Source organism: Heloderma suspectum, chromosome 2, assembly GCF_057233095.1.
Source record: "Heloderma suspectum isolate Gila_16-S chromosome 2, 16-S_ref, whole genome shotgun sequence".
Lineage (NCBI taxonomy): Eukaryota > Metazoa > Chordata > Lepidosauria > Squamata > Helodermatidae > Heloderma > Heloderma suspectum.
Genome location: NC_139459.1, coordinates 1,724,848 through 1,750,177, shown reverse-complemented (window position 1 = coordinate 1,750,177; position 25,330 = coordinate 1,724,848). Strand labels below are relative to the sequence as shown.

General features: G+C 55.1%; 1 protein-coding gene and 1 long non-coding RNA gene across 4 annotated transcripts in view; both read left to right on the top strand.

Moving 5' to 3' along the window:
* Nucleotides 1–19,437, top strand: part of LOC146351851 (phospholipid-transporting ATPase ID-like) — an 81,786-nt gene extending 62,349 nt beyond the window's left edge. For 2 of the 3 annotated variants that reach the window (XM_084832727.1, XM_084832726.1), the window contains 10 exons: nt 169–280; nt 1,516–1,621; nt 2,272–2,416; nt 3,372–3,555; nt 7,196–7,419; nt 11,310–11,393; nt 11,818–12,063; nt 12,989–13,127; nt 13,573–14,033; nt 18,388–19,437. In XM_084832727.1, the coding sequence (XP_084688853.1) occupies nt 169–280; nt 1,516–1,621; nt 2,272–2,416; nt 3,372–3,555; nt 7,196–7,419; nt 11,310–11,393; nt 11,818–12,063; nt 12,989–13,127; nt 13,573–14,033; nt 18,388–18,606 (1,920 nt within the window). In that variant the 3' untranslated portion in view covers nt 18,607–19,437. The remainder of the gene's footprint in view (nt 1–168; nt 281–1,515; nt 1,622–2,271; nt 2,417–3,371; nt 3,556–7,195; nt 7,420–11,309; nt 11,394–11,817; nt 12,064–12,988; nt 13,128–13,572; nt 14,034–18,387) is intronic. The other variant, XM_084832728.1, reaches the window with a different exon arrangement.
* LOC146351847 (uncharacterized) overlaps nt 1–25,330 on the top strand; it is a 1,244,848-nt gene that overhangs the window by 998,946 nt on the left and 220,572 nt on the right. The window lies entirely within an intron of this gene.

The window sequence follows — 25,330 nt, the reverse complement described above, 5'->3', positions numbered from 1 at the left end:
GACAGTTCCCTTGAGCCCCATAGGCAGGCTGAGTAGACGTAGTGGGCTGGCTCTGGTCTTGACTGTGGTGGGTAAGTCGTTGTTTGAAAGACCAGCCCTTTGACAGCAGCCCCACCTGCATGCCCCTGGCACATGCCACAAAGCGCTTTACTCTCTCTTTCCCCATAGTTACTTGGTGCCACAGCCATTGAGGACAAGCTGCAAGACGGAGTTCCTCAGACTATCGAGATCTTGGGAAGAGCGCAGATTAAAATCTGGGTGCTCACTGGGGACAAGCAAGGTATGGGGGGCAGGGAAACAGCGGCTGCTGGGGGTGGGGGAGGCACAGTGTGTGGGGCACCAGCTAGCAGCTGTGATTCTGGCTTCATCTTTTTTCCAGCAAGGCACAAATTGAAAATGCATCCCAGAATCCTTTGCAACATCACAGAGGGTCCTGTGGTACATTCTCAGATCTCACAGGGTTGGCCTTTCCCCTAAAAATTATTTTAAATAAATAAATAAATACAAAATTAAAATTAAGTCATCCTGGAGCCATCTCAGGAAATTAGAGAGGGGCTGGGAAAACAGATGTCTCTTGAGGCTTTTCTGAATGAGTGGGAGAGACCGAATCATACAAATTGCTGGAGGTGATGAGTCCCAAAGAAAATAGACAGAGTCACAAGACCCCAGATGTAATCGAATCTTTGGATGTAATCTTTGGGTGCTTCCACATGAAGCTTTTATCGTGCAATTGCCCTGCCTTGTTCATGGAATTTTATTGGGGGGCTCCAGATAGGATCATTTTCCATTTATAACTCTCCCATGTTTCTTCCATCATTTTTCATACCATAAAAAGTTAGTTAAGGAGGGAAAGACAGAATAGCTGCACAATGGCTTTTGATTGGCAGTGCTAGGAACCCTCTGCCTGGAAATAACCTAAGAACTTGGTATCAGGAGAGAGCACAGCTCTGAGAGAAGTATAAAGGGAAAGAAGATAAACAGGAACAAGCAATAACTGCATTTAAAACTAAGAATTTAAAAATGAAAACAAGAAGAGAAAGGAATCCAGTGCAAAGAAAAAGAAGAAGAGATACATGGTCAAATATACAGGCAAGGACAATTAGATGAGCTGCAGAGAGATGAATAGATACCTGATTTAGATAGGATACTGGAAGGCAAAGAAGGAGTGGATGAGAGTAATTGAGCTTACTCGATAGGAGAATGAGCAAGAATGCTACCAGGCTCTTCAGAAGTCCCTCGCATAGAAGGCCGCCATGTCAGGGAGATCAGCCTAGCCACGCCTTCGGCCTGACGTGCCTGTTTTCTGTGTGCAAGCAGCTGTTTGCACGGAGCAGCAGTCAATCCCTCCCAGCTGTAGTCTCAAGTCAAGTGGTCCAGCTCAGACACAGGTGGGCCACCTCAGTGAGGCTTTGGACTGCGAGAGAGCAGGTGAGCGTTCATCGCGCAGGAACAGGCCAGGGATGTTCCCCTCTGCCCTAAAGCTCTGTGTGTCTGTTGGGGCCGGGTCTTCTCCAGAGACGGCAGTGAACATTGGCTACTCTTGCAACATGCTGTATGACACCATGAAGGCCATCTTCATCATCCACGGGAACACCTCCGAGGGAGTGCGGCAGGAACTCAGGTAAAGGGCTGCACTTATCACTTCCCCACTTTATCCTCCCCAAACCCAGTGTGGTAGGTCAGGCTGACAGGTAGTGGCTGGTTTGGTGGCTGAGTAGGAGAGAAACACAGAATCATGGAACAGCAGGGTTGGAAGGGCCTGCAAGACCTTTGAGTCCAGCCCCCTGCTCCAAGTCAGAGCATCCCCGACAGATGGCTTTCAACCTGGGTCTCCCTGGCCCAGGTACTTCACCGCAGTCCACTATGCCACACTGGCTCTGTCCTTGGCCGAGGTAGACCATGTTGCTTTGGACATGGGGCTTCTCTTGGGCCAAGTGGTGGAGGAGGCCGGATGCCCATTGGTCAAGCAGAGGTGTCCTTAACCCAGCATGGAGATTTCTGCAGGCAAGCCAGCCCCATTTCCTTGGAAATCAGCCCCGCCCCCCGCCCCATATTAGGGAGTCCCAAGCCCAGAGTCACAGGCTGTTGTCTGCATGCTCCTGGAGAAGTTTCTGGGGGGCAATTCCTGCCACTTTGGATATCTCTCCCAGTCTGGCATGAGGGAAGCACTGCGATGCTAATCCAGCATCCCCTTATGGTTAAGAACGTGAAGGCGCTAGAAGAGCTCCCTGTTTGTTTCTATGGTGTTTGTCATTATGGATCTTCTGTTAGGAAAGCGAGGAAGAAAATGATGCCTGACGCCTTTGCGCATGATGATGAGCCTGACATCCAGGTCCAAAAACCTGGCAACTCCAAGGTCTTGCCTGATGAGCAGCCCAACGGAGAGTACGGCCTGGTGATTGATGGGCACAGCTTGGTACGGAGGAGGTGGCCGTCCCTGTTCCCTCTGCAGCCTACAAGGGAGGGCTCCCTGGGCATCGTGGCTTCTTTCCAAGCGTGGCGCAGCTTTCGCCACTGCGGGAAGTAGGATGCTGAATGGGATGGGCCCACCTGGACCTCCTCCAGTTGGGCCCACCTGGACCTCCTCCAGTTGGGCCCACACAGAGTTCGCATGAAGACAGCCCGGGATTTGGGGGTGCCGGAGATGCGACGGCCATCCGCGCACTCATTTGCACCACGTTTTTTGATGTGCTGAAGCTGATTTGGAGCCTGCTGGTTCGTCAGAGGAATGCCACGGTGGGTGTCCAGATGGCAGTGTCGCCAATGAGCTGGCCTGTCCAACGTCTCTCCAGTGCATGAGACCCCCGTTGCTTTGCAAGAGCCCTGCGTGGAGGGAGTTGGCGAGCAACAGCTGTGCAGCCTGAGGGGCTTTTGGGAGCCAAAGGGACATGGGTAGTCCTGAGGAACTCTCACCGTGTCTGCTGGACACCACAGCAACCGAGGGCCGAGGTCAGGGGCACTGCCAGATTTCCATGACGTGAAGCAGGCTTTCCAGTGGGGACGGGGAGAGGGCCTTTTTGGCTGACAGAGGGCCTTGTGTATTTTGGGAAGGAATGTTGAGTGTGTGACACGTGGAGTGCCTCATCGGCTCGCCCCCAGAATATTCTGTGGTCCACCAGGTCCAGTGGGTGTGCACATGCCATCTCCTCCAGAGTCGTCATAGGGATGTAGGAAGCGGCCTCACATCAAGTCGGGCCGCTGGTCTCCCTGGCTCAGTGTCGGCTGCCCTGACCAGCAGAGCCTCTCCAGGGCCTGGCCTGGTTTTCTCAAATTCTGCATTATCCCTTGGGGGAGGGGGGAGGAGGAGCGTCTCCCGTTCCTACTCTCTCCATCTCTCATGAGTGCCCATGCCGTGCGTGTTCCCTCTGCAGGCCTATGCGCTGGAGGGGGCACTGGAGCAGGAGCTGGTGAGGACGGCCTGCCTGTGCAAGGTCGTGATCTGCTGCCGGGTGACACCCCTGCAGAAGGCCCAAGTGGTGGAGCTGGTGAAGAAGTACAAGAAAGCCGTGACGCTGGCCATTGGGGACGGTGCCAACGACGTCAGCATGATCAAGAGTGAGTATGGCAGGGCAGCGCTCCCTCCCTCTGGATCAGGACCAGAAACCTGGAATCTGCTGAGCTGCCTTGGGTGCGGAAGCACTTGCAGTCTGGCACACGGCAGGGCTACAGCTTTGGGGAGCAACCTGTGGGGATGGACTGGCATTAAAGGTGGGCATGGTGGGGCACCTGGTGAGGGCCACACTGCTGCAGGGGCCCCCTGGCAGGAGCCCCCGGAGTGGCCGCTGCTCCTCTTCACCTGCTCAGCCTGCTTGTTCTCCTGCCTCTTGCTCTGGCCCAGACAACAGTGGTGGGAGAAGCAGCCGCTGCTGCCGCCGCCTCTTTGCTCACTGCAGCCTTCCTCGGCCTGGTGCCTGCTAGAGGTATTGGATGGCAATTCCCATAATCCCATAGTCAGCATAGGGGGATTGTGGGAGTTGCAGTCCAACACATCTGGATGGCCCCAGGTTCGGGCAGGCTGGCTCCTGGGCTCTCTACCTCTTCAGCAAACAGGCGGTAGCCAGGAGGAGGAGGAGGCGCAGCAGCAGCTGGAGGCCATGGGGGTGAGAAGGTCTACTCCCTCAGGAGGGGGCCCACTGAGCGGTGTCTTGCCCAGGGGCCCCCAAGCCTCTGGAGCTGGCACAGCCTGCGGGGAAGGGCTGGCAGCACAAGAAGCTGTCTCATACCAGCTCCAGCTGTCTGCCCGGGGACTGTCCATTCTGATTGGCCGTGGCTCTCCCACACTGTGAACGAGGGTCTTCCCCAGCCCTGTTGCCAGCAGAGATCCCGTCGCTGGAGACAGTGTGGATTGGTCCAGGGTCTTCCGCCTGCGACACTGGGGCTCTGTCACTGGGCCCTGGTCGCTCCTGGCAGCAGGCAGGTGATGGGGCAGTGACGGCTGCTGGAGTTGCGGGAATGAGACAGTCTCCAGGCAGCTGCAGGGCCCAGCGAGGGCTAGAAGGAAGCCTGGGGAGAAGATCTGAGGAAGACAGGAGGATCGGGAGGGGGAAGGAATCCAGGCAGGGTCACTGCAAGCAGGGCAGAGGCACAGAAGATGTGGCCACTGTGCAGGAGCAGCATGTTTCAGCTCCTTGCCACGCAGCCTCCTTCAAGTGAGCCAACAATGTGATGTGGCTGCAAAAAAGGCAAATGCTATTTGGGGCTGCATTAATAGAAGTCTAGCTTCCAAATCATGTGAAGTACTAGTTCCCCTCTACTCAGCACTGATTAGTCCTCATCTGGAGTACTGTGTCCAGTTCTGGGCACCACATTTTAAGAAGGATGCAGACAAACTGGAGAGGGTTCAGAGGAGGGCAACAAAGATGATCAGGGGAGTGGAAATAAAGCCGTATGAAGAGAGACTGAAAAAACTGGGCATGTTTAGCCTTGAGAAGACTGAGAAGAGAAGACTGAGGGGAGATAGGATAGTGCTCTTCAAGTACTGGAAAGGCTGTCACAGAGAGGAAGGCCAGGATCTCTTCTTGGTCATCCCAGAGTGCAGGACACGGAATCATGGGCTCAAGTGACAGGAAGCCAGATTCCGGCTGAACATCAGGAAAAACTTCCTGTCAAAGCAATATGACAATGGAACCAATGACCTAGGGAGGTGGTGGGCTCTCCCACACTGGAGGCATTCAAGACGAGGCTGGACAGCCATTTGTCAGGGATGCTCTGACTTGGATTCCTGCATTGAGCAGGGGGTTGGACTCGATGGCCTTGTAGGCCCCTTCCAACCCTACTATTCTATGATTCTATGAAGTGACGGGGGCCTGGGGCAGCTCCTGTTGCTGCCTGTTCCTTGAACTGGAAACCGGGGGGAGAAGCCCCCCCCCAGGCCTGAGGTGGGGTGCTGGGGCTGCCAGAGCTAGGATCAGAACCTGCGTTTCTGCCTGGCGATGGCCTGTGTGTCCTCCTGAGGGCCATGGCCTCCCAAGGGAGAGAGGAAATGCTCCGTGATCCCTGTGGATGCACTTCAGGGGCAGCGTTCTGATCCCCCCAAGTACTTGCTTGGCCTTTGGCATTTTGCTATGGCCCAAAGCAAAGATCTTCCAAGCTTGCTTAATTAAATCAGTGCTCCTCCGAAGAGCACCTTGCTCATCTGCCTCACGTTCATGTGCAAAAATGCATTGGCAGGGGCGTTCCCGAGATGGACAGGTGTGACACGGAGGCTGTCAGTGCCATCGGCCACATGCATGCCGCTGAAGCTGGAGTGGGCGAGGGATGGTGGAGGAGACTTCCTCAGCTCACCCTCACCGCCAGCTGGCCTCCAGGCGTCTCTGACAGTCTCATTAGTTCAGTGTGCCTAATGAGCTGTCAGAGTAAACGTGGTGTCTCAGTTTCTCATCATGTGGGAAATGCTGCGGCTTTCTCTTCATAGTAGCTGCTGTGATTAAAAGGGCCCCCAGAGATGAAGCCGCGAGTGGCTGGAGGGGAGCGTGGAATTGCGTTGGCTGGCGGAATCTCAGGCCCAGCCCCGTCCCAAGGCAGCGGGGGCCCTGGCGCCAGCCCCTCCATAGTGCACCCACAGGCGTGGCCAGTCTGGGGCTCAGCGAGCGTGGCCAGAAGGGGCATTGGGCATGGAGGGGGTGGGGTGACCTTGCTGCTGCTTTGATGCTCCCTGCAGCCCCCGTCCTGGGTGTGTGCTGGTGGGGGCAGCCTTGCTCGTGAAGGTCTGTTTGAGCCTTCTTTGTAGGGAAGCAAATGGGGGGGGTGGCTGTGTGGCAGACCTGGGCACCTGGCAGGGCTTGGCAGGCAGGACTCCTGGCAGTCAAGGGCAGGGCCAGCTGGGCTCTCGGGAAGGGACATGACTCCTGGAAGGGGCTGGGCCCACGGAGCCTGGCCAGCTGCTGCCATAGCAGATGCCTCCGTGGGTGGGCAGGGCCGTGGCTCAGTGACAGCGCCCCTGCTTGGCATGCCCAGGGCCCCCAGCTCAGTCCCCCGCAGCCTCTCCAGGCAGGGCTGTGGAAAGAGCCCACCCTGCCTGCGACCCCGGAGAGCTGCTGCGGTCTGTCAGCGTGGGCCCTGGCATGGTGGAGGGCCGCTTCCTGCGCTGGGCTTCACTCAGGGCCTGGCTGACCGGCATCGTTGGGATCAAGACAGAATCCCCCCCCCCCGGTCAGGATGCAGAGGGGCCTGTGGAGGCATTGCCCTCCTCCGTTTGCAGCAGGGTGTGGCTCACAGGCCCCCTGCCTTGGCCAGCTGTAGCCACTGCTCTGCCCCAGCCCCCCTGCTCTCGTCGCCTTCTCATTCCTGAGGCTGATCTGGAGGGGCTGCCAAGTGGGTGGCCTGGGCTTAGGAGGGGGTGTGTGCACGAGGTAGCCTTTGGCTCTTTCAAATTCTGACTCTGCCATTTGTGGCCAAAGGCCTCCATCTCCCAAGGGCCCCTTTCCTGCTGCTGCCTGTTCATATGGGATGAACCCTCATGGGAGCGGCGGGTTATGTCTAAGCACATCTGCAAGGGGGGAGGGGAGGGGAGGGGGAGGGGCTCTCAAGCGGGACCTGAGGCAGGAACGGACCACAGAGCCCAGAACGTGCTGGCCCAGCCTGCAGCCCCGCGGAGCCTTGTGCACGGGCTGCGGTGAGGCAGCCAGCAGGCCCCTCGACGGGCGGGGCCCATGGCCTGCTCTCACGTACCGCCCGCCTCCGGCTCCCCCTCCAGCTGCCCACATTGGCGTCGGCATCAGCGGCCAAGAGGGGATGCAGGCCGTGCTGGCCAGCGACTTCTGCTTTGCCCAGTTCCGCTACCTGCAGCGGCTGCTCCTGGTCCACGGCCGCTGGTCGTACATCCGCATGTGCAAGTTCCTGGCCTACTTCTTCTACAAGAACTTTGCCTTCACGCTGCTGCACTTCTGGTACGGGTTCTTCTCTGGCTTCTCTGCACAGGTAGGCCCCGTCTCCGCGTCTGCACGTTTGCTTCTGAGAAATGTACCATCGCGTAAGCGCAGGTGTTGCTTCCGAGCACGCCAGGAGGCCACCGGGCAAAATCGGGCCCTCCTCCGCCCCGTGAGCGGCAGAAGGTGCACCGCAGAAGGGCCAGGGGGCCTGGCTGCAGAAGCGCTGCGGCCAGGAGGCTCACTCCTCCAGCAAGCTGCAGGGGGGCAGTGAGCAGCCCCCCCGCACGACGGGCTAGGTTCATCCAATCCTCCCTGCGCCAAACCTGATGAAAACGAACCCTAGAGATCGCTTTCCCTGATGGTCTGCCTGTATCCAAAGCTAACAGGTTGTTTGTAATTCCACACGGCCCTTTTCCTCCAGAAGCCTCGACAGGCACCGTCATCCCAGGGTTGCAGGGTGGAACGTGGCTGAAGGAGCCAGTTAGGCTGCAGTCCTGTGGTCCCCGGGTGGGTGTCCCTGGGGCCATGCCATGTTTTGGATCTCCCTCTCCGAGAGTGTGAAGAGCCTTTGCCCTTGGTGGAGGAGATCTGACCTTGGAAACTCCCTCCCAGCTGTGCGCCAACAAGAGGGCGTTCCCTGGGTGTGTCGGGGATGGGACGGACAGGGGTCTGCAGCATCCAAAGCCTTCCTGCTCCTCTGCACATCCCCAAGGAGGCGGCAAATCTATGCCAGCCCTGGGGGTGGCAGAGAGCCATTCCCTCCTGATGCAGCCAACAGGGGGAAGCCTGAGGAGGGGAGAGAAAAGGTCAAAGAGCACAAAGTAGTGTGCAAGCTTTTGAGTTCTCCAGAACCCTTCATCAGGCAAGATGATAAACTAAACAAAAACGGGTGGGTGTGGAGTGGCTGATGTTCAAGCCACGGGGTCTGCATTTGGTTGCAGTCTTGTGGTGGAATGGGGCAGGGGGAGGCATGCGGGCCAGCCCAAATCACTCTCCAGGGAAAGTCCCAAGGGCAAGAGTTTGGCCGAGGCGCGCACCCCGCTCTTCCACGTGTCAGGCGTTATGTCAGAATTCACTCTCTGCTTTCCAGCTGCATAGTCACAAGTAGGCAGGCAGGGCCCCCAGCTGCAGAGAACAGCGCTCCCTCCCTCCCTGCCTTCCCAGCATGCCGATTCTTCCTCCTCTTCGTGGGCATCTGGTGGGCTGCTGCTGCCCCCTACTGACCGTGGCTTGAAAGTGCCAGGAATTGCCAAGTGAGCCATTCCATTGGGGGTGGGGGGAGTGCGCAGGGATTTGGACCCTCCTGGGACTTGAGGTGCTTCCAGTGGGTCTGGTGGAACTGGCTGGCGTCACTTGCTCCCTTGGGATATGCAAGGCCCCCATGTCCTAATGGAACCTGCTATTCTCCAAGACCGACGCCCCCCACTGGTCCACTTCCAGACACAGGGCCCTTGTTCCCCATACAGCAGAATTTGGGGGTGCTTTGCAACAGGGAGCAGGCTGCTGGAGACGTGACTGTGGAGGGAAAGAGGGTGTGCAAGGAGAGCCATCCCTCACGCCCTCTTCACCAGCACAACCACAGCAGCATTCCACTCACTGCCCGTCTTGCTCGGAATGTCCACTCCCATTTAAAGCGAGCTCTGTGTCGATGAATGGCTGGGCTAGGGTCCTTGGTACCATGATTTTTATCTTTGTTCTTCCACTTTAAATGCGGGGCAGGGGATTGAGAACTCTCAGCATCTTATCAGGAGACCAGTGTCATAAGTATTTGCACACAGGTGAAAGGGGGGGAGGGTGCTCCCTCGCACCAAATGGGCGGATATGATCGGAACAGAGCATCTCAGCCACCAGAAATCTGTCTCCTTCACATTCTGTTTTCATTGGCCAGAGAGGGTTGGACCCAAACATAGGCCCCATCTATATGGCACTGCTTTGACCCCCCACCCCATCGCAACGGCGCAGCAATGCGGCTTCGAGTCAGCATGCCCTGTGATATACTCATGATGTACTGCGTACTTCCCTTACAAACTCGCTGTGCCCTTCCCCACCCCCATTTTACTGAAATGTGCAGCTGTGCAGTCCTGTGAGTGTGGGGGTGTGACACTTCAATGGCTGTTTTGTATCTGAGGGTCTCTGCTGTGTCTTTCCGTCCCCTTTTAGGTAAAAAGTGGGTGTTTTGTGCTCCGTAATTTCTTCACCATCAGTTTGTCAGTACCTCAGCCCGAGACTATTGCAGTGGTTCTCACTCAGAAGTGTGAGCACGATGTGCCTAGCCATCGCTCTGAAAGGGTAGCTGGAGCGAGGTTGGTCCTTCCCCAGGACCCCCACCCCCTGGCTCTTGGGTACCGAGTCCACAACAGTTATGAAGTTACGAAGCTGCAAAACTGTGCGAAAGTGTGATTAAATAGATGTAAACGCCCCTCTGTAACTGCGCAGCTGCGAAGGGATGGGGGGAGTAAAGGGCGTCACAGAGCGACGCAGGCACTATGCATGCCTACAACATGCCTACTGCAAAATGTGAAGTCAGTTTTGGGAAGGAACAGACAGCCCGCAACTGCAGGGAAACCCGCAGAAACCCCCCCCAAATCGCAGTAAAAACAACTCCTTGGAACTCCGCAGCTTCCTAGCAAAAACCACGGAAGGCTGCGAAGTCGCGACTGTGTCATCTATCACAAGGGACCTTGACTTGCACCCGCCCTGGAGTAAAAGCCCGGTGTAGATGGGGCCTTAGTCATGCTTAGAGCAGACCCACTGAAATCAGTGGGACTTCAATTAGTCATGACTAGCTTAAGGGTCACTTCAGTGGATCAACTCTAAGCAGGACTAAAATGGTTTCCCATCAGAATATGAAAAACCTTCAAATCCAAAAAAAAGTGGAAATTATACTTAAAAGGCAATAATTATCTTGTGTAACTGTTTGAGTGAAACTTCCAAAAACATAGAATGGAGAAAGTGCGGGAGACTTAGAAATCAAATGACTCCACTTCTGAAAAGAACGTCCATTGATGGCAAAGCCTCAGAGAGGGGCAGAGTTGTGTGTGCAGGAGCAGAGGTCTGGTGCAGAGCCTCAGAAATAAAACTGAACTGTGAAAAGGGCAATAAGAAAAGACAAAGCGGAGTGAAGCCCACAGCCCCACATAAATCCTTTCGGTTCTTTCTCAAAGCCCCCTTTTCCCCCATTTCCTGTTTTTTCATTGACTGTTCTGCCCACATCTGTGCTAGGCACATCCCAATGAAAGAGGAATTCTGTATTGTTCCATAGCCAGACAAGGACATCGGAGAGACAAACTCTCCTTGGGATCATTATTTTACAGCAGGGAGACTTGGATTGCCACATGGGGTCTCTAAGGGAGGTCTATTGCCAGACCCACAGCCTTCCTTGGTGTTTAGAGAGAAAAAGAGGCCTCTGACATTGGCGTCTCCTGCATTCCAGTCCTTCAAGGACGCACACGTGGCCTGCTGTCTTCAGCTTCTTCTGTCCGCAGCAGAGGAAAATCCGCTGTGGTGTCCTGAACCAGGCTTTAGAGGTCACAGAAGGTCCAGGCTTCCGTGGCTTCCTCCCTTTTCCCCCAGGCACCAGAGCCCAGGAAAGAGGTGTGTGTTAACACTCTTCAAATCCATGGCCACACAGAGGCCTGGCCTGGGCCTTCCCGCCACACTCGGCCTTGATCTGCTGCACCCCACCAGGAGGCTCCCCTGTGGACTCCGGGCTTCTTCCGCTCGGCTGCCCTCCTCCACCCCACCTGGCTCTGGGCTGTCAGAGCAGGCTGCTTGGGCCTGGGTCACGTCCCAGGAGGACTCTGGCCCCCAGGCGCTGTCCTCTGCTCGGGGACCACACTGGCTGCCTTCCCGGGGTCCCCCCTTGCATCGCTGCTGGGACTGGTTCGTGCCTCCTGCGGACCGTTTGTTCTCACCCCCCGGCCCCTCTCTTCTCTGCAGACGGTGTACGATGAGTGGTTCATCACCCTGTACAATATGGTCTACACCTCCATGCCCGTGCTGGGAATGAGCCTCTTCGACCAGGTGAGGCTTGTTTGCAACGCACTGCAGGGCCTTCTGCCCTGCGAAGTTTTTGCCTCAAGGATTCTGGAGGCAAGGAGGGACGTTCCCACCCCGGTGCAGATGGATGCAAAGGCTCTGCTGAGCATCGAGGCCGAATGGATGCCGCCTCAGTGCCAGCGGGCTGGGCTCTGTCTGCGGGGCCGCTGCTGCCGCTGTGGCAGGTCCTCTGCAGAGGGACCTTGGCTGAGGATCCTGGCCTGGCCCCCGGGGTTCTTGTTCTCGCCAGGGGGCTGGGAGAGGGATGAGGGGGTGGCCCAGGGCAGAGAGGCAGCAAATGGCCTTGGCTGGGCTTGGGCCAGGCCGGGGGGGCTGTGAGGAGGCCCCCTGGGTGGGGGCAGGCCCCGTGCAGCCTCCGCCAGCCATCTGCCCCTCCTTTTGCCGCCAGGATGTGGACGATCGCTGGAGTTTGCAGTTCCCCCAGCTCTATGCGCCTGGCCAAGAGAACCGCTACTTCAACAAGAGGGAGTTTGCCAAGTGCACGCTCTACAGCGCCTACAGCTCCCTGGTGCTTTTCTTCATTCCCTATGGGACCATGTCTGACTCCGTGCGGAGTGACGGGAAGGCCATCACGGACTACCAGTCCTTCGCCCTCACGGCTCAGACCTGCCTGCTCATTGTGGTCTCCATCCAGGTAATGGGCCACCCCCCAGCTCTGTCGGCAACGTGGGGATGAGAATACTGGCCCGCCTTGCAGGGCTGTTGTAAGGATCACTGAACGTGTACAGGCAGTGCTTTGAGCTCTGCACCTGCCACAGCTGCTGCTTTGTGGGGCCCCACGGCCTTTGCCAGGAAGCACTGAAATCAAGATAAAGCATGCCCACAGCAGTCCCACAATCCACTAAGTTAGTGACCCAGTCCAAAAAGTAGGCCAGATTACCTGGCAGGGTTTATTCTTGAGGGGTCCATGCCGGTCCAGGGTTTATTCTTGAGGGGTCCATGCCGGCTTCTACGATTCACTGCCTTGGTCTCAAGGTGCTGAGAAGGTGCCAGGCCTGAGCCTGGCAGAGCTCCCGCCCGAGGCAGCAGTCCGGAGGTGGCAGCTGAACTGTACGCCGAGCCGTCCTCCTCCTGCTGCTCAGGCGGACGAGGGAGCTCCGCGGCCCAGCTGCGTGGAGCCTGACGTGCCCTGCTTTACAGGCCCTTGGGGACCAGCCAGCACCCAGGCAGTCATGCTGCAGTGGGTGGTGCCCTTGGGGCATGGCACTGCAGTTGCTGGGGAGCGTGGGCAGGGGGCGCTGCTGCACTCCTGCCCTGCTTGTGGGCGTCCCGTGGGCAGCTGGTCAGCCCCCGTGTGAACAGGATGCCGGCAAGAGGGACCGCTGCGCTGCTCCAGCATCAGGCGCTGCTCACGTTCTGATCTGCTGGGCGTGCAGCAGAGGCAAGACGCTGGTGGTGCTAGAGATGCAGCTGCAGAGCCAGAGCGAGAGGTCCCCTGTCCAAGGGAAGCCTATGCCCCGCTACCATATGGAGCAGACTCCCCTTTGGCCAGCCACCGTCAGGCGAGGCATGCAAAGTCCCTGGATCAGGACCTGGATTCACTGCCCCCTCTCTCGCAGATGGGCCTGGACACGGCCTACTGGACAGCCATCAACCAGCTGTTCATCTGGGGCAGCCTGGCCCTGTATTTTGCCATCACCTTCACCATGTACAGCGACGGCATGTACTGGACATTCACCGCTTTCTTCCCCTTTATCGGTAGGTATTGGAGGCGCTGTGCATGTGTGTGCGTGCACGCGTTCAAATGCCTAAAAACCCTGCCATGCAGAAGGAGCAGAGTTGCTCTCTGTTGCTCCCGAGGCCGGGGCCAGAACCAATGGGCAGAAATTGCAGGGAAGCAGATTCCGGCTTAACATTAGCAGAAAGTTCCCAGCAGCGGGGCAGGCTGCCTCGGGAGGTGGCGGGCTCCCCTTTGCCGGAGGTGTTAAGCAAAGGCTGGAGGGCCATCTGTCAAGGATGTGGTAGACTCCTGCATTGAGTGGGGCTGGGGATGACGACCTCCAACATCCCTTCCAGCTCAGTGATCCTCTCCTAAGCGGCAGAACAGCATCCTCTAGGGGGCCAGGAGGGAAACCCCGATCCTAGGGGTTCAAGTGGGAGGAAGCTGCCCTCTTGGCCCAAGCCAGACCATTTCTGCACCCAGGGACATGGACACCCTTGCAAGGAAGAGCCTGCCCCCCCCCCCCCCGTGCGTGGCCAGCTCTGAAATCGGGGAGCCACAACAGGGAGCCTGCCTGCGACGAGGGGCGGGATGGCAGCGACTCCAAGGGGCAGCGGAGACAGCTCCAGAGGCGCCTGAGGGCTGCAAGCTGGGGAACAGGAGTCTGGAGGCGTCTTCAACTGAAGCCCGGGCACGGCGTGGCACGGCCCAACCCCAGGACCAGCCCCATTTGGGGACAGGCTCTCCCCAAACAGCTGCAGCCCCCTGGGGAGCCCTCCCGCAAGCTGCATTGCCCATGTCCCCCTTTGCCAGGCACGGCTCGGAACACCTGGGCCCAGCCCAACGTGTGGCTGTCCGTCTTCCTCTGCGTGACCCTCTGCGTCCTGCCTGTCGTGGGCTTCCGTTTCCTGAAGACACAGCTCAAGCCGACCACCAGTGACCAGGTAGCTCTTTGCAAGGCTCTGCTCCCGCATAGGGCTTTGGGCCACTGCCCGCAGACAAAAGGGAGGTGGGACAACCTCCCAGCCTGAGGGCACTCCCAGCACAGGCCAGGCCAGCTGCAGCTGGGAGCAAAGTGGGGATTATGGGCACGGATTAGTTGGAACTGGGGCAGGGAGGAAGGCCTATTTTTAGAAGTGCGCATAAGGGATGCAGCTGGATGCCGGAGCGCCCCACCCTTCTGCCGTGCTTCCTGGGGAAAGAGGCCTGTTGGCAGATTGCAGCTGGCTCCCAGCCAAGGCATCCTGGCTCTGAAGGTGGCATCGCTAGAGGGGGTGGCAGAGGTCGCACCGAAGGTGGAGTTGCTCTCCACCCAAGAAGAGCGGGGAGGGGGTCGGCTGGAAGCACCTGCCACTGCTGGCGCTGGGCAGGAGCACCACCACACGTGTGCACCCCTTTCACAGGCATGCTGGGAGACCGGGACAGTCGCGCACTGGGGTGTAAAGAGCCACTGGGAGGGGAAGCATGGCTGGCCAGAGGCCTTAGAGTCTAAGAGGCCCCCATTTCTCAGTTGTGTAACATTTCTCAGAATGCATAACAGCAAAACACGTAAGGCACGATTTATTATAACATGGTCTGCTTTTAACAAAAATATACATATTTACATAAAAATTATACATACAGACACACGCGCACACACACACAAACTCGTGATTAAAAACTTGGGAGCAGAGGGAGCGACAATCCGTTTCAAATTCTTCAGGAGTTAGTGAAATGTAGTACCAATGAAACTATTTCCGCTCCCAGTTGGGGGCGGGGGTTGTTGTTTATTCGGTCAGTCGCTTCTGACTCTTCGTAACTTCATGGACCAGCCCACACCAGAGCTTCCTGTCGGCCGTCGCCACCCCCAGCTCCCCCGAGGTTGAGTCCGTCACCTCCAGAATATCATCCATCCATCTTGCCCTTGGTCGGCCCCTCTTCCTTTTGCCTTCCACTTTCCCCAGCATCAGCATCTTCTCCAGGGCGTCCTGTCTTCTCATTATGCGGCCAAAGTACTTCAGTTTTGCCTTTAAGATCATTCCCTCAAGTGAGCAGTCTGGCTTTATTTCCTGGAGGATGGACTGGTTTGATCTCCTTGCAGTCCAAGGCACTCTCAGAATTTTCCTCCAGCACCTCAGTTCAAAAGCATCTCTCTTCCTTCGCTCGGCCTTCCTTATGGTCCAGCTCTCGCAGCCATAGGTGACTACAGGGAATACCATTGCTTGAACTATGTGGACCTTTGTTGTCAGTGAGATGTCTCTGCTCTTCACTATTTTATCAAGATTTGTCATTGCTGTCCTCCCAAGAAGTAAACGTCTTCTGATTTCCTGGCTGCAGTCAGCGTCTGCAGTAATCTTTGCGCCTAGAAAGACAAAGTCTGTCACTGCCTCCACGTTTTCTCCCTCTATTTGCCAGTTATCAATCAAGCTGGTTGCCATAATCTTGGTTTTTTTGAGGTTTAACTGCAACCCAGCTTTTGCACTTTCTTCTTTCACCTTCGTCATGAGGTTCCTCAGCTCCTCCTCGCTTTCAGCCATCAAAGTGGCATCATCTGCATATCTGAGATTGTTAATGTTTCTTCCAGCGATTTTAACTCCAGCCTTGGCTTCATCAAGCCCAGCACGTTCCATGATGTGTTCTGCGTACAGGTTGAATAGGTAGGGTGAGAGTATACAGCCCTGCCATGCTCCTTTCCCAATCTTAAACCGGTCCGTTGTTCCGTGGTCTGTTCTTACCGTTGCTACTTGGTCGTTATACAGGTTCCTCAGGAGGCAGACAAGATGACTTGGTATCCCCATACCACCAAGAACTTGCCACCATTTGTTATGATCCACACAGTCAAAGGCTTTAGAATAGTCAATAAAACAGCAATGGATGTTTTTCTGAAACTCCCTGGCTTTCTGCATTATCCAGCGGATATTGGCAATTTGGTCTCTAGTTCCTCTGCCTTTTCTAAACCCAGCTTGTACATCTGGCAATTCTCATTCCATGAATTGCTGGAGTCTCCCTTGCAAGATCTTGAGCATGACCTTACTGGCATGTGAAATAAGTGCCACCGTTTGATAGTTGGAACATTCTTTGGTGCTTCCCTTTTTTGGTATGGGGATATAAGCTGATTTTTTCCAATCTGCTGGCCATTCTTGTTTTCCAAATTTGCTGGCATATGGCCTGCATCACCTTGACAGCATCATCTCGCAAGATTTTAAATAGTTCAGCTGGGATACCGTCATCTCCTGCTGCCTTGTTGTTAGCAATGCTTCTTAAGGCCCATTCCACCTCACTCTTCAGGATGTCTGGCTCTAGCTCACTGACCACACCGTCAAATCTATCCCCGATATTGTTATCCTTCCTATACAGATCTTCCGTATATTCTTGCCAGCTTTTCTTGATCTCTTCTGCTTCTGTTAGGTCCTTGCCATCTTTGTTTTTTGATCATACCCATTTTTGCCTGGAATTTACCCCCGATGATTCTAATTTTCTGGAAGAGGTCTCTTGTCCTTCCTATTCTATTATCTTCTTCCACTTCTGCGCATTGCTTGTTTTAAAATAATTCCTTTTCTGGCTAACCTCTGGAATTTTGCATTTAATGGGGCATATCTCCCCCGATCACTGTTGCCTTTTGCTTTCCTTCTTTCTTGGGCTGCTTCCAGCATCTCAGCAGACAGACATCTTGCCTTCGTGGTTTTTTTTCTTTGGGACGTTTTTTGTTGCCGCCTCCTGAACAATGTTGCGAACTTCTGTCCATAGTTCTTCCGGGACCCTATCTACTAAATCTAGTCCCTTAAATCTATTCTTCACCTCCACTGCATATTCATGAGGAATATTTGTGAGCTCATATCTAACTGATCTGTGGGTCTTCCCTATTCCCTTTAGTCTGATTCTAAACTGTGCAATAAGAAGTTCGTGATCTGAACTATAATCAGCTCCAGGTCTTGTTTTTACCAACTGCATAGATGTCCACCACCTTTGGCTACAAAGGATGCAGCTAATCTGATTTCGGTGTCAACCATCCGGTGAAGCCCATGTATAAAGTCATCTTTTCAGTTGTTGGAAGAGAGTGTTTGTTATGCACAGTGAGTTGTCTTGGCAAAATTCTATCAGCCTATGTCCTGCTTCATTTTGTTCTCCCAGACCATGCTTGCCTGTAATTCCAGGTGTTGTTTGACTACCCACCTTAGCATTCCAGTCTCCTGTAATGAAAATAACATCTCTGTTTGGCGTATTATCCAGTAGGTGCTGCAGATCCTCATAGAACTGATCTGCTTCTGCTTCTTCAGCATCTGTGGTTGGGGCGTATATTTGGATCACTGTGATGTTGAATGGCTTACCCTGAATTCGAATTGAGATCATTCTGTCATTTTTTGGATTGTATCCAAGCACTGCTTTAGCCACTTTATTATTAATTATGAAGGCTACTCCATTTCTTCTGTGGTCCTCTTATCCACAGTAGTAGATCTGCTGGTCATCTGATGTGAAGTGACCTATTCCAGTCCATTTCAGTTCACTGACACCCAAAATGTCTATATTTAATCTTGACATCTCCCCAATAACCACATCCAATTTGCCCTGGCTCATAGATCTTACATTCCAGCTTCCTATGTGTGTTGATCTTTAGAACATCGGATTCGTCGTTCACCACCAGTACCATCGACTACTAGCCGTCCTTTCGGCTTTGAGCTAGCTGCGTCATCACATCTGGGGCTAGTTGAACTTATCCTCTATTCCTCCCCAGTAGTGTTTTGACCATCTTCCGACCTGGGAGTCCCATCTTCCGATGGCATACCGACAGATCTCTGGTTGTACTGATCCATTTAGTTTTCATGGCAAGAATACTGGGGTGGGTTGCCGTTTCCTTCCCCAGGGATCGTATTTAGTCTGACCTCTCTGCCATGACCTTCCCATCTTGGGTGTCCCTTCATGGTTTAGCTCATGATGTCATTGAGGTGCTCAAGCTCCAGCACCACGACAAGGTAACGATCTCCTTTGCTGGGGCGGGGGGGGCTCACCAATTTTTTAACAATTAAAAAGTACACAGAAATAGGGGGGGAAATACTTGCTATATTTAGGAAAACGACATATCCGTTTTGAATGCAAAGAGAGAAAATCTCATAGGTACATTGGAAGCCGCTCCTCCTCCCGCTGCCTTTGGGTCTCTAGTGCCTGCTGGGCACTGAAGAAGGGGAGCCACTCCTGACCACACACACCCAGGTTTCCTTAGCTCCAGCTTGGGTCTCACAGAGGACAAGCCCCGCTCAGCACTCTGTGGGCCTTCCGTGGCCTGGCTGGCCTCCTGCTCACCCCCCCCCCCTTTGATTGCAGGTCTTGCACAAGGTGAACGCGCTCCGGAGGATGTCGCCTCCTCCATCCCCTAAGCAGCGACACCTGCAGCGCAGGGCCTCCCGCCGCTCCGGCTACGCCTTCTCCCACCAGCACGGCTTCGGGGCCCTCATCACCTCCGGACGGAACATGCACCCAAAGTCGCCGTTTGGCATTTCAGGGTCTTTCTCGCCTAACAGTGAGAAACACACGCTAAAGTGAGCGGGCGAGGGGAGGAGGCCGCGCTCTGTCACCCCGTCCTGCCTTGGGACTCCGCCCTGCGGCTGCTGCAGAGGTGAACTTGGCACCCGCCTCTTCCTTGGGCATCCAGGCTCTCCGATCCCAGACTGTTTTGGTCTCGGATGCCAGGCCACGTGGGGTGGAGAGCAGGGCGTGTGTTTCACAGCACACCATGGGGGAACCCACACAGTCTGTCCCCAGCCCCCTCCCCTGCGCAGAAAGGCCCGTCTGGTGGCTTCACCGCCCTCATCGGATCCAGCGCAGCCATAAACAAAAGAGGGGCATGGGGGGTGCATTAGTCCTTCCTCCCCACAGATGCATATTAGTCCAGAGGCTTCCCCCAAGCCCAGCGGGCGGCAACTGGCAAACCACGTGTGTCTGCAGCTGCCTGTCCAAAATGGGGTGGCTTCCAGAGAGCGGCGAGGCCACGGAAGGGTGGCATGTTTCCAGGGGCCATTTGGACATGGCTCAAGGTGGAGCAGGGTCATGGCCCAAGGAGATTCCAGTCAGATGTAACCTCAGCTCAAGCTGGATTTATTGGAGCGCAAAACTGACCTGTGGCCACGGCCCCAACCACCCGTCCATCAAGGCGGCACGCCCCTCTGGTGTTAGTCCGGGCCCGCTTCCACCTCCACCTGGAGCAGGGAAGAAGTCGGCCGCCTGCCGAAGAGCCACCCTGAAAGTCCACGTGCAAGGGTGAGGGGCAGCCTGCCTCCCTCAGCATGCCCCCCCCCCGAATGTTAAGAAGAAAGGAGCTGGCAGGGCAGGCGTGTGGCTCTGTTCCTCCAGTGCTTGAATAAACCCTGGCATCCGAGCCCCCGGGCGGTGACTCCTGGTCTTGCAGCACTAAAAAGCCCCAGAGGCTCTCGGCTGGCGGGGGCCAGAACCTCCGGCACAGCGCGGCGTGGCTTGCCCTGGAGCTGGGCCCCCCCTGGCCCCTCGGCTGCGCCGGAGCTCGGCGGGGCTGCTGGCTGTGCCAAGGCACTTGCCACGCCGTGCGAGCAGGGGCAGCCAGTGGTGGCGCCCCGCCCCGGCCGTGGGATCCCGCTCCGCTTCGGGTGGGCAGCGCTGGCCGAGCCGCCTGGCCCGGCCAGATTCGGGAGGCTCAGGGGGCGGCGCGGGAAGGACGGGCGGGGCTCCTTTGGGAGCAGCCCTTGCCAGGCTGCGCGGGCCCGGGCCAGCAGGAGCGGACGCCGCCGATCCCGCTTGCCCCGCCGGGCTCCGGGGCGGGCCGCACCGGGGCACAGCGCCTCGCCCCGCGGGGCCAGCTGCCCTCGCCGGCCGCCAACGGCGGGGCCTGACAGGCGCGGGCGCCGCGAGGAGCAGCTCCGGGCTGCCCGCGCTCTGCCGGCCGCAGCTGCTCCGGGCGAAGGCCGAGGCGCGGCGCGGCGCGGCGGCCCGGGGAAAGGCGCGTTTCTGGCCCGCAGCCTCCGCGCCCGGCCTCGGCCCGTTCGGAAGGCGCCCCGAGGGCGGGCTGCGCGTGAGCGCCGACTCCCCTCCCCTCCCGGGCGGGGCCGAGGGCGCGGGGCGGCGCGCGTCTTCCCGGCGCAGCCTGCAGCGCGCTCTGCTGGCCCGGCCCGGCCCGGCCCGGCGGCCGCGCTTCGGGCCCTGGCAAGAGACGGCGGCGGGCGGAGCCGGACGCCGCCCGGCGCCTCGCCCCGTCCCGTCCCGGCGGGTCGCCACAACGCGCGGCCGGGGGCGGGTGGGCGGCTGCTCCCGGCGCGTTTCCGGCGCAGCTTTGCTCTGCCCGCGCTTAGAGCGGCAGCGGCGCGCAGCGACCCGGGGCGTGGCGGCAGCAGGAGCGGGCGCTGTAACAGCCACGTTTGAAACCGGCGTTGCAGTTATCTTTTTGGAAGCATATATATGTATGCACGCAGCTTTTCGGGCATGCGGAAATTAAATTTTGAGCTCCCCCCCGGATTTAAATAATATAAGGAAAGCTTCTGTTACTTGAGTTGTGTCACAAAATAGTTAGACGTATTGCAATAAAAGGTAAGCCTGAGTTTTGAATTCGTTTGAATATAACATTTAATGCACACTAATGGCACAGTCCGACACATGCATACCTAAAAGTGAGTCCCAATGAGGCTCACGCCCAGGATACTGGATATTGGATTGCAGCATAAGCCTTCATTTGCCTAGGAGTAAGCCCTGTTGAACATAGGGGGACTTCTGAGTAAACACGTGTAAGATTGCACTGTAAGTGCGCTTTGTTGTTGTTTTCCGACTGTGTTTCCCCTCAATTTCTTTTGGCTACTGGAAAAACTTTTCACATATTTATGCAGCACACAAAATTAACACAGCATAATTTTAAAGTTTGTAATGCGAGACAAAAATGCTAATTTGCTCAATTAATGGGAGGGATTTGGAACTTCAGGCCCTACACGAGCAATTTATTGCATGCCCGTGATTGGCTGTTGCAGAACCCAGAGTCAGAGAGACCACGGAGTGAAGGAAAAAGAGATTCTTTACTTAACGCGCGGGCTTAAGGCTGGGATCATTTCCAAAGAGCCCGAAGCCCCAAAATACATCAGCACATTGGTTTTATAGACATTGTGACACATAGGAAACGGCTCCTCCTCCCCCTCCCGCGTGGGGTTGCAGTCCTCAACATTTCTTCTCCTAGCACCATTGTTTATAATACAAGAACTGGGTTATAGGGTAGCCATGATAAGGAGAGAACAGGAGAGAACAGCAGAGAACAAGATATACAATTGTATGACCTTTGACAAGATAAGGAATTCCTGTGTCTCGTCAGCTTACAACAATATATTCAAGGGAGAAAGAGCTCAGCAAGAACATGAAGCATGAGACTGCAGGAGGCTACTTAGTCTGACCCCCGATATGGCTGCTACAGGCCACTCATGGAAGTTTGTGGGTCCTTTACACAACGTTGTCAACCTCCAGGGCATCGCCCTCATCCTGTTTTTCCTGCTTTCAAGAAGATTGGAGATAAGCTGGATTTTTTTAAAAACCCAGGATATTGCCAGTGTGTAATGCTGGTTTACTGTATAATTCAGACACTAGATGGCACAGTTTCATAGAAACTATAGAAAGCACCAGTAAGGCTGCAGAGAAAGGGCATTTTCAATTCCACCTCTCGTGTTCATCATCTAAAGGAGCCCATCCTAATCACACGATAGAAATGGAAGCAGAAAGCCCCGGTAAGGCTGCAGGATTTTTCCATAATGTACAGAAGCGCCCAAGAGGTTCTCTGAAATAGAATTCAGCCCTCAAGCTGAAAGAGGTTCTGCACCTCTGCTTTAGAGCAATGGAAAAATTTCTAGAAAGTGTTCCAATTCAGAGTTTTCCAGAAAACTCAACACTGCTGCCAGGAGAAAAGCACTGTTCATGTGCACAGAGGTTCACTCTCTCACCAGGGTGTATACCCCCCCAGTGGAGCCCCGGCCCAAATTAATCAAGGTGCTAGCCTAAAGCCAAGGGCCCAGTCAGCACGCCTTCTGCCCCCTCCCCCTCCCAGGTGAGAAGAACATGACATCCCTGGCTGTGGGCGGCATTTCCCTGCCCGTAGCCCACAAGTTCGAAAACTGGCCCCCAGGGATGGCAAGGCACGGGTGCATCCGTGGGCATGCTGTGCCAAGGACTCTGGTTGAACTGGGCCCTGCAGGTGTGATTACAAATCACAGTTGCTGAGTTGTTAGAAATTGCCAGATTTCAAGACCCAGAATGAAGACAGGCTCTCTTGGAAGCTCAGCTGTGTTAGGTGTGTCCCTTGTTGACTGACAGAACCCCCTCTGCTCCACCCCCCCCCCTTGGGCTGTGATGCTACTACTGCTATGAAGCAGTTTCTCTGATGTGTCTGATGAGCCTTTTAAAGCTTTGAGTTCCAGGGCAACCTTTTAGCAGACTCATTGCTGCCTCTTGAGGGTTTCTCTGGAGCTGGAAAATGCCTTGCTTCTCTCCTGGCAGGCAGCAAAGCTCATTACTGGGTGCATGCTCGGTCCAACCCGGCCAGCTGTCTGATCACATCTGCTTCTCTTCCACTGCCTTCCTTGCAAAAGAGGGCATGTGCTAAAGTTAGCCCCTGTAGAGCTTCAATGCATCCCAAATCCAGGTTCAGCAATGTGCACCCAGCTGACACTTGCCGTGTTATGGGCCCTTTATGCGGGTTGCCAAGGTGGGGTGGGCATTGAAGGTTTCTTGATGGCGTGAAGCTCAACCTATCCCCCAACACCTTCTGTTGTTCTATCTCGGCTGTCTTTCTTTACAACATCACAGAATGCCAAGGGAGGAAGAGGAGGAGGAGGAGGATGGGAATAGCTGTGTATGATTGCTGAGGTTCAGGTTTGGGGAGAACTGCCTTGATTTCTGGAGGATGGATTCAAGTAGGATGTTGTTGACAAGTTGGAAGGAGTTCCTTGGAGAACTACAAAGGTGTCTCCAGGAAGCAACTCGTGTAATAATAGGCTGAAGAGGTGGGTATATTTATTTAGCTTAGAGAAAATATTATTTACAGGACAGGAAGCTTAAGAACATAAGAGCCATGCTGGATCAGACCAAGGGTCCATCTAGTCCAGCATTCTGTTCACACAATGGCCAACCATCTGTTGACTGGGAACCCAGAAGCAGGACATGAGTGCAACAGCAGCCTCCCACCCATGTTCCCCAGCAACTGATGTGCATAGGCTCATTTGCCTCTGGTACTGGAGGTACCACAGAGCCATCAGGACTAGTAGCCATGGATAGCGTTTTCCTCCAGGAATTTGTCCAACCCCCTTTTAAAGCCATCCAAATTGGTGGCCATCACTACATCCTGTGGTAGCGAGTTCCATAGTTTAACTCTGCACTGTGTGAAGAAGGACTTCCTTTATTTAGGAGTAGGTTTCAAATACTTGAAGCATTCTGAGAACAGAATGATCATAGAATCGTAGAATAGTAGGGTTGGAAGGGGCCTACAAGGCCATTGAGTCCAACCCCCTGCTCAGTGCAGGAATCCAAGTCAGAGCATCCCTGGCAGATGGCTGTCCAGCCTCGTCTTGAAGGCCTCCAGTGTGGGAGAGCCCACCACCTCCCTAGGTCATTGGTCCCATTGTCGTATTGCTCTTACAGTCAGGAAGTATTTCCTGATGTTCAGCCAGAATCTGGCTTCCTGCAACTTGAGCCCATTATTCCGTGTCCTGCACTCTGGGATGATCGAGAAGAGATCCTGGCCTTCTTCTCTGTGACAACCTTTCAAGTACTTGAAGAGTGCTATCCTATCTCCCCTCAGTCTTCTCTTCTCAAGGCTAAACATGCCCAGTTCTTTCAGTCTCTCTTCATAGGTCTTTGTTTCCAGTCCCCTTGTAGCAGCCATATCGGGGGTCAGACTAAGTAGCCTCATGCAGTCTCATGCTTCATGTTCTTGCTGAGCTCTTGCTCTCTGAAATACATGTTTGTAAGCTGACAAGACGCAGGAATGTCTTATCTAGTTAGCAAGGCTAAGGTCAGCATAGAATTGCATATCATGTTCCTGTTCTTTGCTTATTGTATATTTTGTTCTCTGCTGTGCTCTTCTGTTCTCTCCTTATCATGGCTACCCTATAACCCATTTCTTATATTATAAACAATGGTGCTAGAAGAAGAAATGTTGAGGACTGCAACCCCACGTGGGAGGGGGAGGAGGAGCCGTTTCCTATGTGTCACAATATCTATAAAAACAATGTGCTGATGTAAATCGGGGCTTCTGGCTCTTTGGAAATGATTCCAGCCTTAAGCCCGCGCGTTAAATAAAGAAACTCTTTTTCCTTCACTCCGTGGTCTCTCTGACTCTGGGTTCTGCAACATAAATGGTGCTGTGACTCGGATGTGGCAGGCTCTGAGACAGAGAGGTGGCAGTTGCCTGCTCTTAATCGCCGCACTGGGAGGACGAGCTCGGCGCATGCCTCCCCTTCTTGGCGCCACCGACCTTTTTGTCGGGTGAACGGGAGAAAGCCTGCGCCGGGATCGCCCAAACGGCAGCGAGCAGCAAGAGAACCTTGGGAAGCGGAGGAAGGAACTTGAGCCCTGCTTGTATCGCAGCTGCAATTGCGTTGAAACCCACATTGGAAGCCTTCAGGAGAAAGGCAAGTATATGGGAAAAAGAGGGCCCCGCCTTTAGGGAGAAAGGCCACTGGGCAAAAAAAAGAGGGCCCCGCCTCATGAAGAAGGTCAGTGTTAGTATACGTATACAAAAGAACCTACTCCTTGCGGGTAGAAGGGGGGCCTGATCACACCCCCGAGCGGGCGCCAGTACTCAGCCGGCCAGTACTCAGCTTTCCGTTCTAGTGAAAAGTGAGAAAAGTGGGTGGCAGGGACATATGGATGCAGTGGAGAGATTGATGATTGTGTGAGTGGCTACTGCGGTTTCTGTCGCATACCGTTGACCGTCCGGGTGCCCAGGCCAGTAGCGAAGTGCGTGGTGTGAAATTCCTTTTGTGTCGGCCAGTGAGACCCCTTACTCACTGACCAATCCCCTTTCCCTCCTTGTGTCTGTCTTTATCTTAGGAGGGAGGCTATGGGAGGTGGGGGAAGCAAGACTTGCACCCCCTTGAAATGTATGTTAAAAAAAAGAAGAAAAAAGATTTTTTTAAAAAGGGTTCGGAATAGAAACAGCAAAAAGCTCAAGGCCGAGCTGAGACAGAAACAAGAACAAGATCTGAGGCTGTTAATCAGAGAAATGTTGCAGGACAGCCTGGCTTTTAACAAAGCGTGGGAGCGTGGGAGTGTG